The sequence below is a fragment of the Pseudorca crassidens genome, chromosome 20, assembly GCF_039906515.1.
Source record: "Pseudorca crassidens isolate mPseCra1 chromosome 20, mPseCra1.hap1, whole genome shotgun sequence".
NCBI classification, from domain to species: domain Eukaryota; kingdom Metazoa; phylum Chordata; class Mammalia; order Artiodactyla; family Delphinidae; genus Pseudorca; species Pseudorca crassidens.
The window spans coordinates 28,249,405-28,263,628 of NC_090315.1; the positions used below are offsets into that span (position 1 = coordinate 28,249,405).

Genomic DNA, 14,224 nt, shown 5'->3' on the forward strand with positions numbered 1-14,224 from the left:
GGGTCCACCCGCAAGGAGTTTCTTTTGCATCCCCCGTTACCGCTATTTGTGCTACCAGCTTGGCCCAACTACTAAAATCGTTTCCGGTTCCCCTGACACAGGCTTTTTATAGTTCAGCACCGCAGGTCTCATTTAAATCTATTAGCTCGTAATAATGGCAATTCATTTAAACTTTGGAGGGTTTCTGTTTGCCTTGGTGGCAAAGACAATTTGGCTTTGCATGTGGCTCTGCCATTTGCAGGTGACCCTGGGCAAATCACTCAACCTCTGAGAGCCTCAGTTTCCATATCTGTAAATGGGAATAAGAGTGCCTACTTCACGGGATTGTGTTGAGGCAATCCACACAAAATGCTTAAGACAGGACCTGGCCCACACTAGGGATCCACCCAGGGTGGTGGCCGTTATAACTACTTCTTGTCCAGTTTCAGGAGGAGCCTGTCCGCCTGTCACAGGCCAGCCACGTATGGCTGGGAATCGGTGTGCCCCCTCATGGCTTCCCTCAGCGATAATGAAGAATGGGATGCAGTGAGGCTGTTGGGAAGGAGAGAAGGCGATGCCATCCCTGCCAGTGTCTGTGGACACAGAGGTGTCCACGGGGATTCAAAGACAGCTGGGCTGGGCAGGCAGAGCCATTCCCTCCCCTCAGGTCAGCTAACCCCTGGCAAGGGGCCCACAGGGCCCTGGGCCTTCATCTGCTGAGGCCTGAGGCTGGAAATGCAAGGCCAACAGCCCTGACATTTTCGCGGTCTGTGGCTTACAGGGTTGTCTCACATCCCCAACCAAATCTGCATACCTCCCTCCACCGAGCCCGGGCACAGCTAAGGAAAACGGCGTCCAGAGAAAAGGCCTGGGACAAAGGTGCTTGGAAACATGTAGAAAGGGGGACTTCAAGTCCCAGCCTCTGGCCCCCACTCCATGCCCTTTCCCCCCTGCCTCACTGCTCTGTACCCAGCACCTCCCATGCCCCATTGGGGGCCTCCAGTGCCCATGGCCTTGAGACTTGGCTGGGTGCCACAGAAGGAAGGATTTAGAATCTCACTTTGTTCCAACTCAGGCCAGAAATCATGAAATCACAGCAAACCCCAAATGGAGGGGACCCTAAAAAGTCTTCTGATCTTAAAATGGCTAATGCTAGTAATATACTACTACTAATGAAAACAACAATGCTAATAATAATAATAGTAAACGATAATAAAAACAGGCAGGTGTTAGTAATAGCCAAGTTCTTCCTACGTGCCACCCACTGTGCCAAGGGTCTTATGACACGACCACGAGGTAGGAACTATTAATACTCCATTTTACAGGTAAAGAAACTGAGACCCACAGCTGATGAATGATGGAGCAAGGCTTCAAATGCAGAGCCGTTCTCACAGACTGTGCTTGCAGCCTCTCCCTCTGCAGCATTTCAGACAAGGGCTCTGTTTGCACACCCCTACCGACAGGGACTTCACCACCTTCCATTTCTTCCACGTGGAGACAGTTTTCCCACGTAGTGGCTATCTGTGGTGTCTACCAGCCATGCTCCCCTTCCCCTGACGGTTGGCATTGAGTGGCCCCACCTAGGGCCACAGCTCACTGGAGCAGGTCTGGACAGCTGACCTGAGTGCAACCATCAGATTCCCACTCCAGGGACCTAGAACCTGTTGCCTGCACACCGACTGTTACCCACAGTCACCATTTCTGGGTGAGCTGGGTGTTGCTGCCGGCTACTTGTGTAACGACATCCCCACACTAAAGACACACCTGTTGAAATACCCAGGTGTGTCTGTCTCAGCAGAAACGACAGGAGCTGCGGTGGTGCTGGCCACCTTCCTCCTCGTATAGAGCAGCCCAGAGAGTCAGGCTGCAGAGAGAGAACACGACACGAGCCAGAAAGGGGCAGAGGCAGAAGGTCCCTGCCTTGACAAAGAGCACTTGGTTCCTGGGAACTGGACAGCTGAAAACTCGACACTTCCTGCTCCTGGCACCCAAAGCCACGCCTGTGTCCCTACAAGTTAAATCCCATCTTGCTTGAGCTATAACCCCAGAGAGCGATGCCTGAGTCTGACTGTCAGAGAAGAAAATCCACGTCCCGAGTCTCTGCCCACTACCGGAAGCCTGGGGGCCACTGGAAGCACGCTGAGGACCCCCTCACCCCAGCAGAGCTTAAAACACTTGAAGGGCTTCCCTGGTGGCTCAGTAGTTAAGAAGCCGCCTGCCAATGCAGGGGACACGGGTTCGAACACGTGTGGGACACGGCTTCCCTCCAGGAAGATCCCACATGTCGTGGAGCAACTAAGCCCGTGCGCCACAACTACTGAGCCTGCGCGCTAGAGCCCGTGAGCCACAACTACTGAACCCACGTGCCACAACTACTGAAGCCCACGCGCCTGGACCCCCTGCTCCACAACAAGAGAAGGCACCGCAATGAGAAGCCCGTGCACCGCAACTAAGAGCAGCGCCTGCTCGTCGCAACTAGAGAAACCCGTGCGCAGCAATGAAGACCCAACGCAGCCAAAAATAAATAAATAAAATAAATAATTTTTAAAAAAACAAACACTTGAAGACGACTGTCCCCACGCTCCCCCGGCAAACCAGCCAAGTCTTCTCCTGGTGAACTAGCCCCCTGAAAGCTCCGTGAAACCAAGCTGCATGCCCGGAGCCTAGCACCCTGCCTGGGCTGAGTGGGGTGTCTATGTCTTTGTGTGTGCATTTGTGTGTGTGTTTAGACGAATCTTGTTCAGGCTTCCCTATTTCTTCTCCCTACCCCCAGCCCCTGGCAATTACTGGTCTGTTTTCTATTCCAGTAGTTTTGCCTTTTTCCAGAACATCATGTACATAGAACCACACAGTATGGAGCCTTTTGAGCCTGGCTCCTTTCACTTGCCCTTTACCATTCACGCATGTTGTTGTCTGTATGAGCAGTTGCATTTTATTGCCAAGTAGTAGTCCATGGTACGAATGTAAATACATCTGTCTGTTCATTTACCAGGGAAGGGACCACTGGGGGGGGCGGTTTCCAGTTTGGGGCCATTATAAATAAAGCTCTACCATCATTCACATAGAGGTTTCTGGATGAGCGTGTTTTCAGTTCTCTGGAATAAACACCCAGCAGTAGGATTGCTAGGTCATAGGTTAACTGTATGTTTAACGTTGTAAGAAACTCAAAAACTATTTTGCCCCACGGCTGTACCATTTTTGCATTTCCCCAGCAATGCAGGAGAGTTCCAACTGAACCTCCATGCCCTGGCTGGCACTCGTTGGTTTTTTGCTTTTGTTTTAGTCATTCTACTAGGTGTATAATGGCATTACGTCATGGTTTTCATTTGCTCTTCCCTAATTACTAACGATGCTGAACATCTATATGTCTTCTTTGGTAAAGTGTTGAAATTTTTTGTTCCTTTTTTTTAGTTGATTTCCCCTCTCATTATCAAGTTTTGAGAGTTTTAAAAAAATATGCTCCGGATACAAGTCCTTTATCAAATATGTGATTTGCAAATATCTTCTCCCTGCCTGGGACTTTTCATTCTCTTAACAGTCAGTGTCTCTCAATTTGGGTTCAGGACGTAAATCAGATAATATGTCTTCCCATTGTGATGCGCAGTTCCCCATCACAATGGGGACAAAATCCAAAGAGCTTTGCTGTCCTATGAACCTTGCCATGACCTTGCCTCCACCCACCGGCCCCCTTCACACCCCCCACCCACTCACTGTGCTTCAGCCAATTGTCACCTTCTGTTGTTCCAGCAACACACCTGGCTTGCACTGGCCACAGGGCCTTTGCACTCACGCCTCTCTTCCACACACTCTCTCCCTCTCACCTTCCAGACCTCAGCTCAAACGCCACCTCCTCAGAGAGGCCCTCCCTGACCACACTCACCAAGCTGTAACCAACCTCGCTCCCATTATGCTCTAGCCTATTACCTGGTTTGATTTTCTTCATGTCATTGACCACTACTGGAAAGTGTTTATCAATCCCTCCAGAATGTAGGCCCTATGGGTGTTTCTCTGTCTCGCTCACCACTGTCTTGTCAGTTCCTAGATCTAGTGTCTGTACATAATGGGCCCTCTATCTACATGCTTTGAACAAATAAAGAGCAACTTGAATTCCCTCTCATGCACCTAATCAATGAATGTGCCCTGGTTTGTCCAAAGTTCTTTAAGTTAATCTCAGTCTCTGGGCTGAGAGACTGGGCAGAGCCAGGTAAACTCAGAATCAAACAGGATCTGCACCTCCCTCTTTCTGACAACTCCTATTAATGCATCTTAAGAGAACACTCCCTTTGGAGGCACGCATATCACTCTGACACAGACCAAGCCTTCCAGAGCCCAATCCTACCTCTATTACCTCTACATCCACAGCAGGAAGTCAGCTCCTACAGTGAGAGCAATCTTAAATTTCACATCTTCTCAAGACCTCTCAGGCCAGAGTCACTTGTGCCTACAAACGTTAGCTGCCCTGAGTCTCCCCACTGGACCTACATGACATACAAACCAGAGAGCCACTCAAGGCCCCAGCAAGGGCCAGGCCCTGTCTCCTGTTGCAACCCCCAAGCCCCCACATGTCACTCTAGGGAAATAACCCACTCGTCTGCCAGCCCCAGCTTCACCGTAATGACGATGAAATTTTCAAGGCCCGAAAAACCCTTCTCTCAAAAAACCAGAAAATTGTTCCTCAAGTTACTTAACGAAAGCCATTATTTGCATAGATTTGGCATTGCTACAATACTTCCATATTTAAATGGTCTGTAATTAAAATCATTAATTGCAGAAAATAGTGACTCGTTAAGGCTATAATTTAGTGAGGTTCTTGGCCTCTGAGGATCTGCCTTAAAGGTTGATGGGGTGACCCAGGGAATCATCAGCTCACACACACCATTCTGGTGTCTGGGACGTCTGCAGCCCCAGGTGCGTGCAGCCGAAGCAAGATCTGGCTTGAAACCACAGCTACCTACACCTGTGCATCACGAGCTAGGCCTCTGGCCCAGGGATGCTGACGAAGCTTGAAAAAGGCAGGACTGGGAAGTTTCTCTGGGCAAAACCTCAAAGCCAACAAGGAGAGCAGTCATCCCTCTCTTGGCATCCAGGACAATGTGGGGGGACCAGAGGGCTGAGCGAGCCCGAAGTTGAAGTGAATCATAGCTTATATGAGCTCGTGCGTTTAAAAGCGGCCTGCCATGTCGGGCTATAAAAAGCTTCAGTTGTCTGGGGACTTGGAGCCCATTTTGGTAGCTAGGTCAGGCTGGTAAGGCAGGTGGAGACAGGGTGAAGGGTGCATAGCCCGTGCACGAGCAAGGCTTCCTGGACAGATGCCCATCAGGGCTGGAACCAGTCCCCTTGGTCAAATGAGAGGGCAGTTAGCTGTTCCCTCACAGGCCTCGGCACAGAGGTTCACACTCAGTTTGTGGATCGATGGGGAGACAGCAGTGGGCCCTGGGTGCGGGCACTACCTTGCTGGTGGTCATTTCGTAGCAGAACCCCCTCTCTGGGCCTGGGTCCATAATCCTGTCCCACACTGAGATGGAATGAACGTTGTGTGAGAGGTACAGGACTTACAGGAACTCAGAGGGGCTGCCCGAAGAGTGAAAAGAAATGGGCTTTCCAGCCATCCACCTGGTGCAGTTCAAGGTCAGAGGCCAGGCCTGTCCGCTCTGTCTGCCTGGCCCAGGCCCGGGACCAGCCCATGGGAACAGGACCCTGACTGTCGGATGGTGAATCCCTCCTGTGCCCTCTGTGGGCCTGTTTTCACTTCCTCTGGGTGAAGTTGTCAGCAGCCGTGCAGACAGGATGGGTCCAGGCCTGGCTGAGCACATGGGCTATAGCGCAGTGAAGCGGGCTACCCTGCAACAGGCATGGCTACACCCCTTCAGTCCCAGAAGAGGGCCACCACTGCTGCCCTCCAGCGACATTATGACTCTGCTGTGGCTGCAGCCCTGAAACACGCAGCTGAATGCAGCATCAGCACCTGCATGGGGGTGCAGGCAAGGTGTACGGGGTGGGCGGACACACCTGGTGGGCCATAGTGTGTGCTAGTCCTTGGGGGTGGGGCTGTGAGGAACGCCAGCTCTCCTCTCCTTCCAGTCATTGGGGGATTCCCTCCCTCGCCCCTGTGACATTGGGCATGGCCACCTGAAGGGCTCTGGCCAAGACAACGTGGGAGCGAGATGTGGGTCGCTTCCCAGTGAAGCTTTGAGAGCGGTCTGCGATCGTCACCCCCTCCCTTCCCTGCTTCGGTGACCACTCAAACATGAGAGGAGATGAACCCGCCATCGGCCCAGGTCACTGACTGTCGTAAGCAGAGTTCCTCCCCAGCCACCTGATACGTAACACAAGCAACAGATAAGTCCTTGTTACCTGAAGACAGGGCTAAAGCATGTTTGTTCCCGCAGCAGAACCTAACCCGCATCCCAGCTGAAAACAGTGTTATTCTCACTGTGTGATATTCCGGCGTGTCTGTGTGTACGTGTGGTACTTCTGTGGATGCCTGAGTGTTACTTCTTTGGGGGTGTGGTGTTATGCTGTGTGTGTGTGGTGGTACTCTGAAAATGATGTCTCTGTGTGTATGCATAGGGACTGTGTGTGTGGAACTTTCCTTTGTGTGTGCAGTGTGTGTTTGATGGTGTGTGTGTGTGGTATTTCTGTGACAGCATGTCACCTCTCCAGTGTTAAAAGAGTTTCTTGCAAAAACCAGTGCGTGAGAAGGTGGTTTCACCTGCACACAGATCTGGGTCCCCCAAAACCAGTAACAGGTGGGAAGGGGCCCGTGGGATGCCGAGGGGAGTGGGCTACAGGAGCCCTGGGAAGCCCACCACAGCCGCTTCCTTTCCCAAGGACCCTCTCAGCTACTGCAGGCCCTGGATGGGGGGCTGAGGAAGCTGTAGGGCTGTGGTGCCCCATCTGAGGGCCACATCAGCCTCAGGACCACTGGCAAGTATCCCTTCCTCTGAGTTGGGGCCCAACCGGTATCCATTGCTCTCACTTTTCTAGCTTTCCTGGGCATGTTGGAGGTTCCAAGATCCCAGATCCAGCTTCCGGCCACACGCGGCCCCAGGACTCAGCCATGCAAGCCACACGGGCCACCAGCCATAGGTCCAAAGTTCAGTGGAACATCATCATGTAATACCAGTGGGGAAATGAAATCCCTGAGAGGGGAAGGGACTTGCAACAGAAACAGCACAAATGTTAACCGTTCCGACTCTGGCTCCAGGCTCAGCTGCTATGGTCCAGCTCTCCTGAGAACGCTGGACCAGTGAGGCCAGGAGGCCATACCCCATACCAGCCAGCCAGGAGGGCAGCCACTGGCTCCAGACCCACAAGCACAAGTCCAGGGCCTGTTGCTTTTGCGGCTGGGGTGGTGCTGAGTACAAGATCCCAGCATCATGGATTCACCCCAAGACCCTCAGTGCCAATGGGAGCCCCAGAGAGCCCCAGGAGGGGTGTGTGCAGCGGACAAGGGCACTCACCTGCAGCTCGGTCTGGAAGAAGAACTTCTGTGGGCACTGCGAGCAGTCGTAGATCTTGTCCTCCTGTCCGTGCACAGCAAAGATGTGCTGCTGCAACTTGTTGGCCTGGACGAAAACTGGACATGGACATGGACATGGCCATCAGGGGGCCAGACACTGGGGACACGGGCCCGGCCAACCAGAGCAGCTGCTCCACACTACTCCCACGTAGGGATCACCCAGGCATGGACATGGTGGCCAAACAATGGGCTACTGGAAACACTGTTGGCGCACGCTAGAGAGGGCTCAAGCCAGTGAAGTTGAACTCTGCCACTTATAGGCTGTGCAACACTGGACAAGTCACTTAACCTCTCTGGGCTTCATTTCCTGAAAATTGAGGATCACTAAAGTATGTAGTTCACTGGGTGGCTGGGAGGATCAAATGGGTTAATACTTGCAAAACGCTTAAAAGATGGCCTGGCACATAATTAGCCCAATGAATGTCATCGTCTTCATCATCGCCGTTTGCCAGATACCTTCCAAATGTGGGCTCCTTGAATACACACAGGCCTGTAAGGCGGGCACTGCTATTATCCCCATTTTATAGAAGAGAAAACTGAGGCACTGAGAACGTTGTGACTTGTCCCAGGTCTCACTCTGCAGGTGGCAGAGCTGAGATTTGATTTAAATAAGCTCAGCACAGTGTCTAGTACAGGAAGGCACTCAATTAACAGGAATCACTCATCTTGCTGAGATTGTCAGCATCCTCGGATCTCCACACAGGGGCCCCCGTGTCCTGGATGGGCAGACCTGGCAACTGAGGCCCCTTGGTGCCAGCCCCCGACCCAGCTCACAGAGTGGGATGGTAACAGATGGGTGGGGGCTCCTGAGGTGGAGGGATTGAGAGGGAAGAGGCACCAGTGTGTGCCAAGACTCCTGGGAACCCCAGAGGGGTGTGAGCGTGCGGGGACTCCCCCCGCTGCGGAGCCCCTTCCTCGGGCCTGTCGCAGAGCAGGTCACAGCCCCAGCCTCCCGGTGGCTGTATCCTCCATGTGGTCCGGACCCTGGGTGCACACAGGAGGTGGCCCTGAAACAGCTGTGTGTCTGGGAGGTGAGCACTTCAGAGATCCCCTCCTGCCAGGCGCCCTCCCCAGGGTGGGCTTCCCGCCGTGGCAGACGACAGATGTCAGGGAGAGGCAGGGGAAGGCCAGCCTCCCCCACGCACACCGGCTGCCATCTGGGCAGCAGGAGGGGGGCCGGCAGAGCCCCTGAGACTCGCCTCAGGCCGGGACAGCCACTCGCCTGGGCCAGCAGCCAGTCTGGGGGCTGGGGACTTGGCCGGCAGAGCTGCCCTTGACCCCTCCAGCCTGGAGCACGGATGAAGCAGGGGCTGGGACAGGCCAGGGAGGAGGGGGAGACAGGAGGTGTGCGAAGGGGGAACCCCACTGGTGCTGGACAGAGCTCAGAGACGAGCCTGGGGCCCGTGAAGGGCCAACTGCAAGGAAGGGCAAGGCTGGGTGGGAAAAAGCGTGGTAGCAGTTGAGTGCAGGGGTGGGAGGAGGGCTAGGAACACACACTGCCGAAGAGGAGAGAGCAGAGAGCGAAGACGGGAAGGGCTGGGGTCAGCTCTGTGTGGAGGCAGGCGGAGCAATAGGGCTGCAGATCCCTTGGGGCTTCCCCGTGAGCTCCGGGGCCACGTTGGGCCAGATGCTGAGGGCCAGGGATTGAAGCGGCCAGGCCCCCGGGTCCCTTCCCTCTCCCCACGTGCTCCCCGCCGGGCACACTTACCTGTGAAGCACACAGGACACTTGAAGGTGCCGCCCATGCCCTCGAAGCTGTGCTCGATGAGGTGACAGAGGAGCTTGGCCGGGGAGTCGAACATCTGGTTGCACAGCTTACACTCATGGTTGATGCCTTCCTCTGCAAGGAGAGCCACGGCCAGTCAGCAACCCTGCACACCGCGTCCTCCTGCAGGAGTCCACATGCCCCCAGTACACCCCAGGCCAGCTCTCCCTGACCCCCAGAACCAGGGCTGGGGAGGGGCTGTGGATGCCCAGACCCATCCCAGCTCTAGATGGTCCAGCTCCCGGAAGGCTAACAGACCCCAGGGGGCGCCAGCCCCAGGTATCTGGCTCTTGAATGTGTCATTTGCTGTGATTTCTCCTGCTGGTCTAGCAACAAGGCAAGTAGCTTGAATCCTAGACTGTATCATAGAGGAGAGGGGCCCAGGATGCGGTCCGCATGGGGAAGGGAGTCCAACCAAAATTTTAAAAACTCCAATAGACCATTTATCGAGCATGTACTGTGTGCCAGGCGGGGATTCTGTGGGGAGCTAAGCAGGTAATGCTCTTGCCCCCATTCTAGTGGTGGGGAGACAGATAATAAGGACAATCAACACATAAGCGTCAGGAGGTGACGAGGTAACACAGGGAGCTCTTGAGGGCAGAGTCGAGGGCAAGGCCCTGAGGTGGGCCCACGCGGGGCCATCTGGATGGCAGTGAGGGGGCAGTGCCTGATGGTTGGGGGGCCAGGGACAGCATGGGACAGTGGGGACCCAGGGAGGCACTTCGCAAAGAGCCTTGCCGGCCACTAGAGGGCTTGAGGATTTTACTCTAAGAGGGATGGGCAGCCCCTGGAAGATACTGCAAAAAACAATAAAGTGCTCTTTTAAAAATTTGTAAACAGACGGTCTACCCAGTGCTCACGGACAGTGGAAAGACACCCTTTGCTGCTTCCAGATCAGAACACAGCTCCATCTCCCCACCTGGGGGCTGCTATGACCCTAAACCCTCACTCAAAGGTGCCCAGAGAAGAGAGGGTGACCTGAGCGCCAGCTTCCCAACAGCAGAGCTGAGGTCTGGTGCCCTGACACAGGACCAGCAGGGCAGAGTTCAAATCCTGGCTTCTTCTTCAAGCCATGTGGCCTGGGCAACAGTTCACTTTCAGTAGAGTCCCTGCTTCACAGGGCTGTGAGAGAATGAAAGGGGCCATACCAGTGACCAGTGTGGCCCACTGGTCAGTAGCGGTGACGGAGAATCGCCCCAGCTTGAGTGTCACATCACCCAGGGTTGGAACCTGACTCTGCTACTTACTGCATGATCTTGGGCAAGTTATGTAACCTCTCTGTGCCTCGGTTTCCTCTTTTCTTAAATACTCAATAATAGCTTCCTTAACACTACACACCTACGAGAATGGCCAAAATCCAGAACACAGACAATACCAAATGCTGGCAAGGATGTGGAGCAACAGAACTCCCATTCACTGTTGGTGAGAATGCAAACTAACACAGCCACTCTGCAAGACTGTTTGACAGCTTCTTAGAGAACTAAACATACTCGGGCTTCCCTGGTGGCACAGTGGTTGAGAGTCCGCCTGCCGATGCAGGGGACACAGGTTCGTGCCCCGGTCTGGGAAGATCCCACATGCCGCGGAGCGGCTGGGCCCGTGAGCCATGGACACTGAGCCTGCGTGTCCGGAGCCTGTGCTCCGCAACGGGAGAGGCCACAACAGTGAGAGGCCCACGTACCACAAAAAAAAAAACAAAACAAAACAAAAAAAAACTAAACATACTCTTACCATATGATCCAGCAATCTCACTCCTTGGTATTTACCAAAAGGAGTTGAGAACTTATGTCCACACAAAAGCTTGTGCGTGGATGTTTATAGTAGCTTTATTTAAAATTGCCAAACCTTGGAAGCAACCAAGATATCCTTCAGTAGACGAGTGGACACATAAACTGTGATACATTCAGACAATGGAATATTATTCAGTGCTTAAAAAAAAGACATTGGGGCTTCCCTGGTGGCGCAGTGGTTGAGAATCTGCCTGCTAATGCAGGGGACACGGGTTCGAGCCCTGGTCTGGGAGGATCCCACATGCCGCGGAGCAACTAGGCCCGTGAGCCATGGCCGCTGAGCCAGCGCGTCTGGAGCCTGTGCTCCGCAACAAGAGAGGCCGCGACAGTGAGAGGCCCGTGCACCGTGATGAAGAGTGGCCCCCGCTTGCCGCAACTAGAGAAAGCCCTCGCACAGAAACGAAGACCCAACACAGCAAAAATAAATAAATTAATTAAAAAAAAAAAAAAAGACATTGAGGAACCTTAAATGCATATTACTAAGTGAAAGAAGCCAATCTGAAAAACACTACATATTGTATGATTCCAACTATTCTGGAAGAACTATGCAGACAATAAAAAGCTCAGTGGTTACTGGGGCTGGGTAGGGAATGAATAGCAGAGCACAGAGGAATTTTAGGACATGATACCACTATGTATGATATTATGCTAATAGGTACATATCATTATACACGTGTCCAATCCCACAGAACGTACACCAAGAGTGAGCCCCAAGGAAAACTGTGGACTTCAGGTGACTACGATGCTTCACTTTAGGTTCATCTTCACAAAAAAAATGTACCATCATGGTGAGTAATGTTGAAAATGTGGGAGGCTATGCACGTGTGGGGCAAGGGATCGAAGGAAAGTGTGTATCTTCCTCTCGATTTTACTGTAAACCTAAAACTGCTTTTTAAAAAGCCTTTGAAGAACAGGCTTTAAAACAACGTCAATCCCGGGACTTCCATGGTGGTCCAGGGGTAAAGAATCTGCCTTCCAATGAAGAGGATGCGGGTTGGATCCCTGGTCGGGGAACTAAGATCCCACATGCCACGGGGCAACTACTGAGCCCGCGCGCCTCAACTAGAGAGCCCATGTGCTGCAACAAAAGATCCCGCACGCCTCAGTGAAGATCCCACGTGCCACAACCAACACCTGAAACAGCCAGAGAAATAAAGAAAATAAATATTTAAAAAAGCCAATCCCCCCCCCCATCAAATAGCCTTCCTCTTATAGTTGATGTGAGAATTAAATGAGTTAATACTCCTTTAATACATGAAAAGGGGTTTTGACCAGCCCCTGGCACACAACAAGCACTCAATAGGTGTTTGTTGCCAAGCGTGCCAGTATCGGGGAGAGTATTATCTGGGACAGCCAAGGACACAGGCTCCCCTTCGGGCTCCCCCAGGGAACCAGCCTCACCAAAGGTGCCAGGTGCTCCGATTAGCCCTCAAAGGCAAGAATTAGGTAGCAGAGGGGCTCTGCCAGTGGCAAAACACAAACACAGATGGGCTGAGGCTCCTGGCGAGTCCCTGGGTCCCCAGGCCCTGGCAGGGGCTGGCAGGGACAGCAGGCATCCCCCTGGCCCAGCCTTCCCCCACCCCCACCCCCGCCCGGCACCCCACCGCAGAGGCGCAAACACACACGTGCGTGTGCAGGTGGGCCTGCCCCACATAGCCCACTGGCTGGAATCTTCCGGGTGTTTGTCACGCCCCTGGAGCCCCGGCAACTAGGCCACATGCACCCGACAGAGATTCAAGCTGATCTTCCATTTATACTGGCGAAAAAGGAATTCATTGACAAGTTTTGGGACACAGGGCAGGCTCAGCACGCTCGCCTCACAGGCCCCAACGCACGTCCTCCACTTCCCTCGGGGAGGCTCTCATCATAATTAGAGATGGCCTCCAGTGTGGGGGGACTGCCTCAGAAGACCCCCCCCACAACACATGCCCTGCTCACCCCCTCCCCCGCCCAAACAGTGCTTCGCAGAGCCTGGCACAGAGTAAGGAATGAGTGAATGAATGAATGAATGAATGAGAGAGATATCACCCTTATATATGCCCTCCCTGTTAGGATGTGGACATCTCCTGCACATTAATGAGGCAGAGGGTATGTGAAAATGATGACTGTACAGAGGTTTCTATTTTAGTTAACTGAAGTTTAAGTTTATAACAAATTGACTCTCAGAATTAACCCTGCTTGCTGGGAAAGCCACGTTTCTAGGAGAGAAAAAATGGGTTCAGAGGATTAGACCACTTGCTGAGGTAACACAACCAGCTGGGGGTGGTACTCTGAACAAGACACAAAGCCCTCCCTATCCTTACGCATCCCACCTGCACACCACCTCCAGGCAGCCTCCCCGACTATGCCAGCTTGCGTGGCTGCCCCTGGCTGGGCACAGTGACCCTGGATTCATCTAACCATATCCCATGAGTCTTCCTGATCCTGGCAACTAGGCTATAGGCACAGATAATGTCCTCTCCTCTGGTCCCCAAAGCATGAGGCTCCACCTGGGCCCACAGGAGGGGCTCAGGAAATACTCATGGAGAAGAGATGCCCTGGCCGGTCTCTCTCCCTCTGCCCAGCCAGAGCGGGTTCCCTGGGCTTGAGATGGCAAAGGAGGATTTACTCTCTCTGCCGAGTGAGGGCCTTTATCCACTTGGCTGTGAATGGAGACGTGCCCATCTGATACACAAACAGGGAGAGGACAAAGAACGCTCCTGCAACTTATAAATCGGAGAAATCACGTCTGACAGTCACTTTCCGTCCTCGGAGCGCTGAGCAATTCATCAGCTGGTCCCCCCGATTCACAGACGCAGCTACACCCTGTACCCATGTTCATAAATACGTGCACAGTCAGGCGGACTAGAGTTGCAAGCCGGTTCCGGGGCCGAAACAGCTGCCATTTAAGCAAATCACAGCCCCAAACCGGTGCCCATGTGAGGTTCCGGGATAATTAGATCAAGAGCCCGATAGACAACTATCTGGTCCCTTTCCTCACTCCCCACCTAACGTGTTTAAGAGTCAAACCTGGGAGACAGGAGAGGGAAAACAAAACAAGCAAAAAAGTAAAAGTGGGTGAAAAATAATAAAGCCTGAGGGCTTCCCATAGACCTGGGAACCTCTCCCACTTGAAGGCAGACCTTCTGATTTGCAAATCTTCTTCCTGAAGGACGAGGCCCTCTCCCC

General features: G+C 53.2%; 1 protein-coding gene across 2 annotated transcripts in view; it reads right to left on the bottom strand.

Moving 5' to 3' along the window:
- ZNF423 (zinc finger protein 423) overlaps positions 1-14,224 on the bottom strand; it is a 329,134-nt gene that overhangs the window by 21,815 nt on the left and 293,095 nt on the right. For both annotated transcript variants that reach the window (XM_067717900.1, XM_067717901.1), the window contains exons 6-7: positions 9,210-9,341; positions 7,443-7,558 (exon numbers count right to left, since the gene is read on the bottom strand). In XM_067717900.1, the coding sequence (XP_067574001.1) occupies positions 7,443-7,558; positions 9,210-9,341 (248 nt within the window). The remainder of the gene's footprint in view (positions 1-7,442; positions 7,559-9,209; positions 9,342-14,224) is intronic.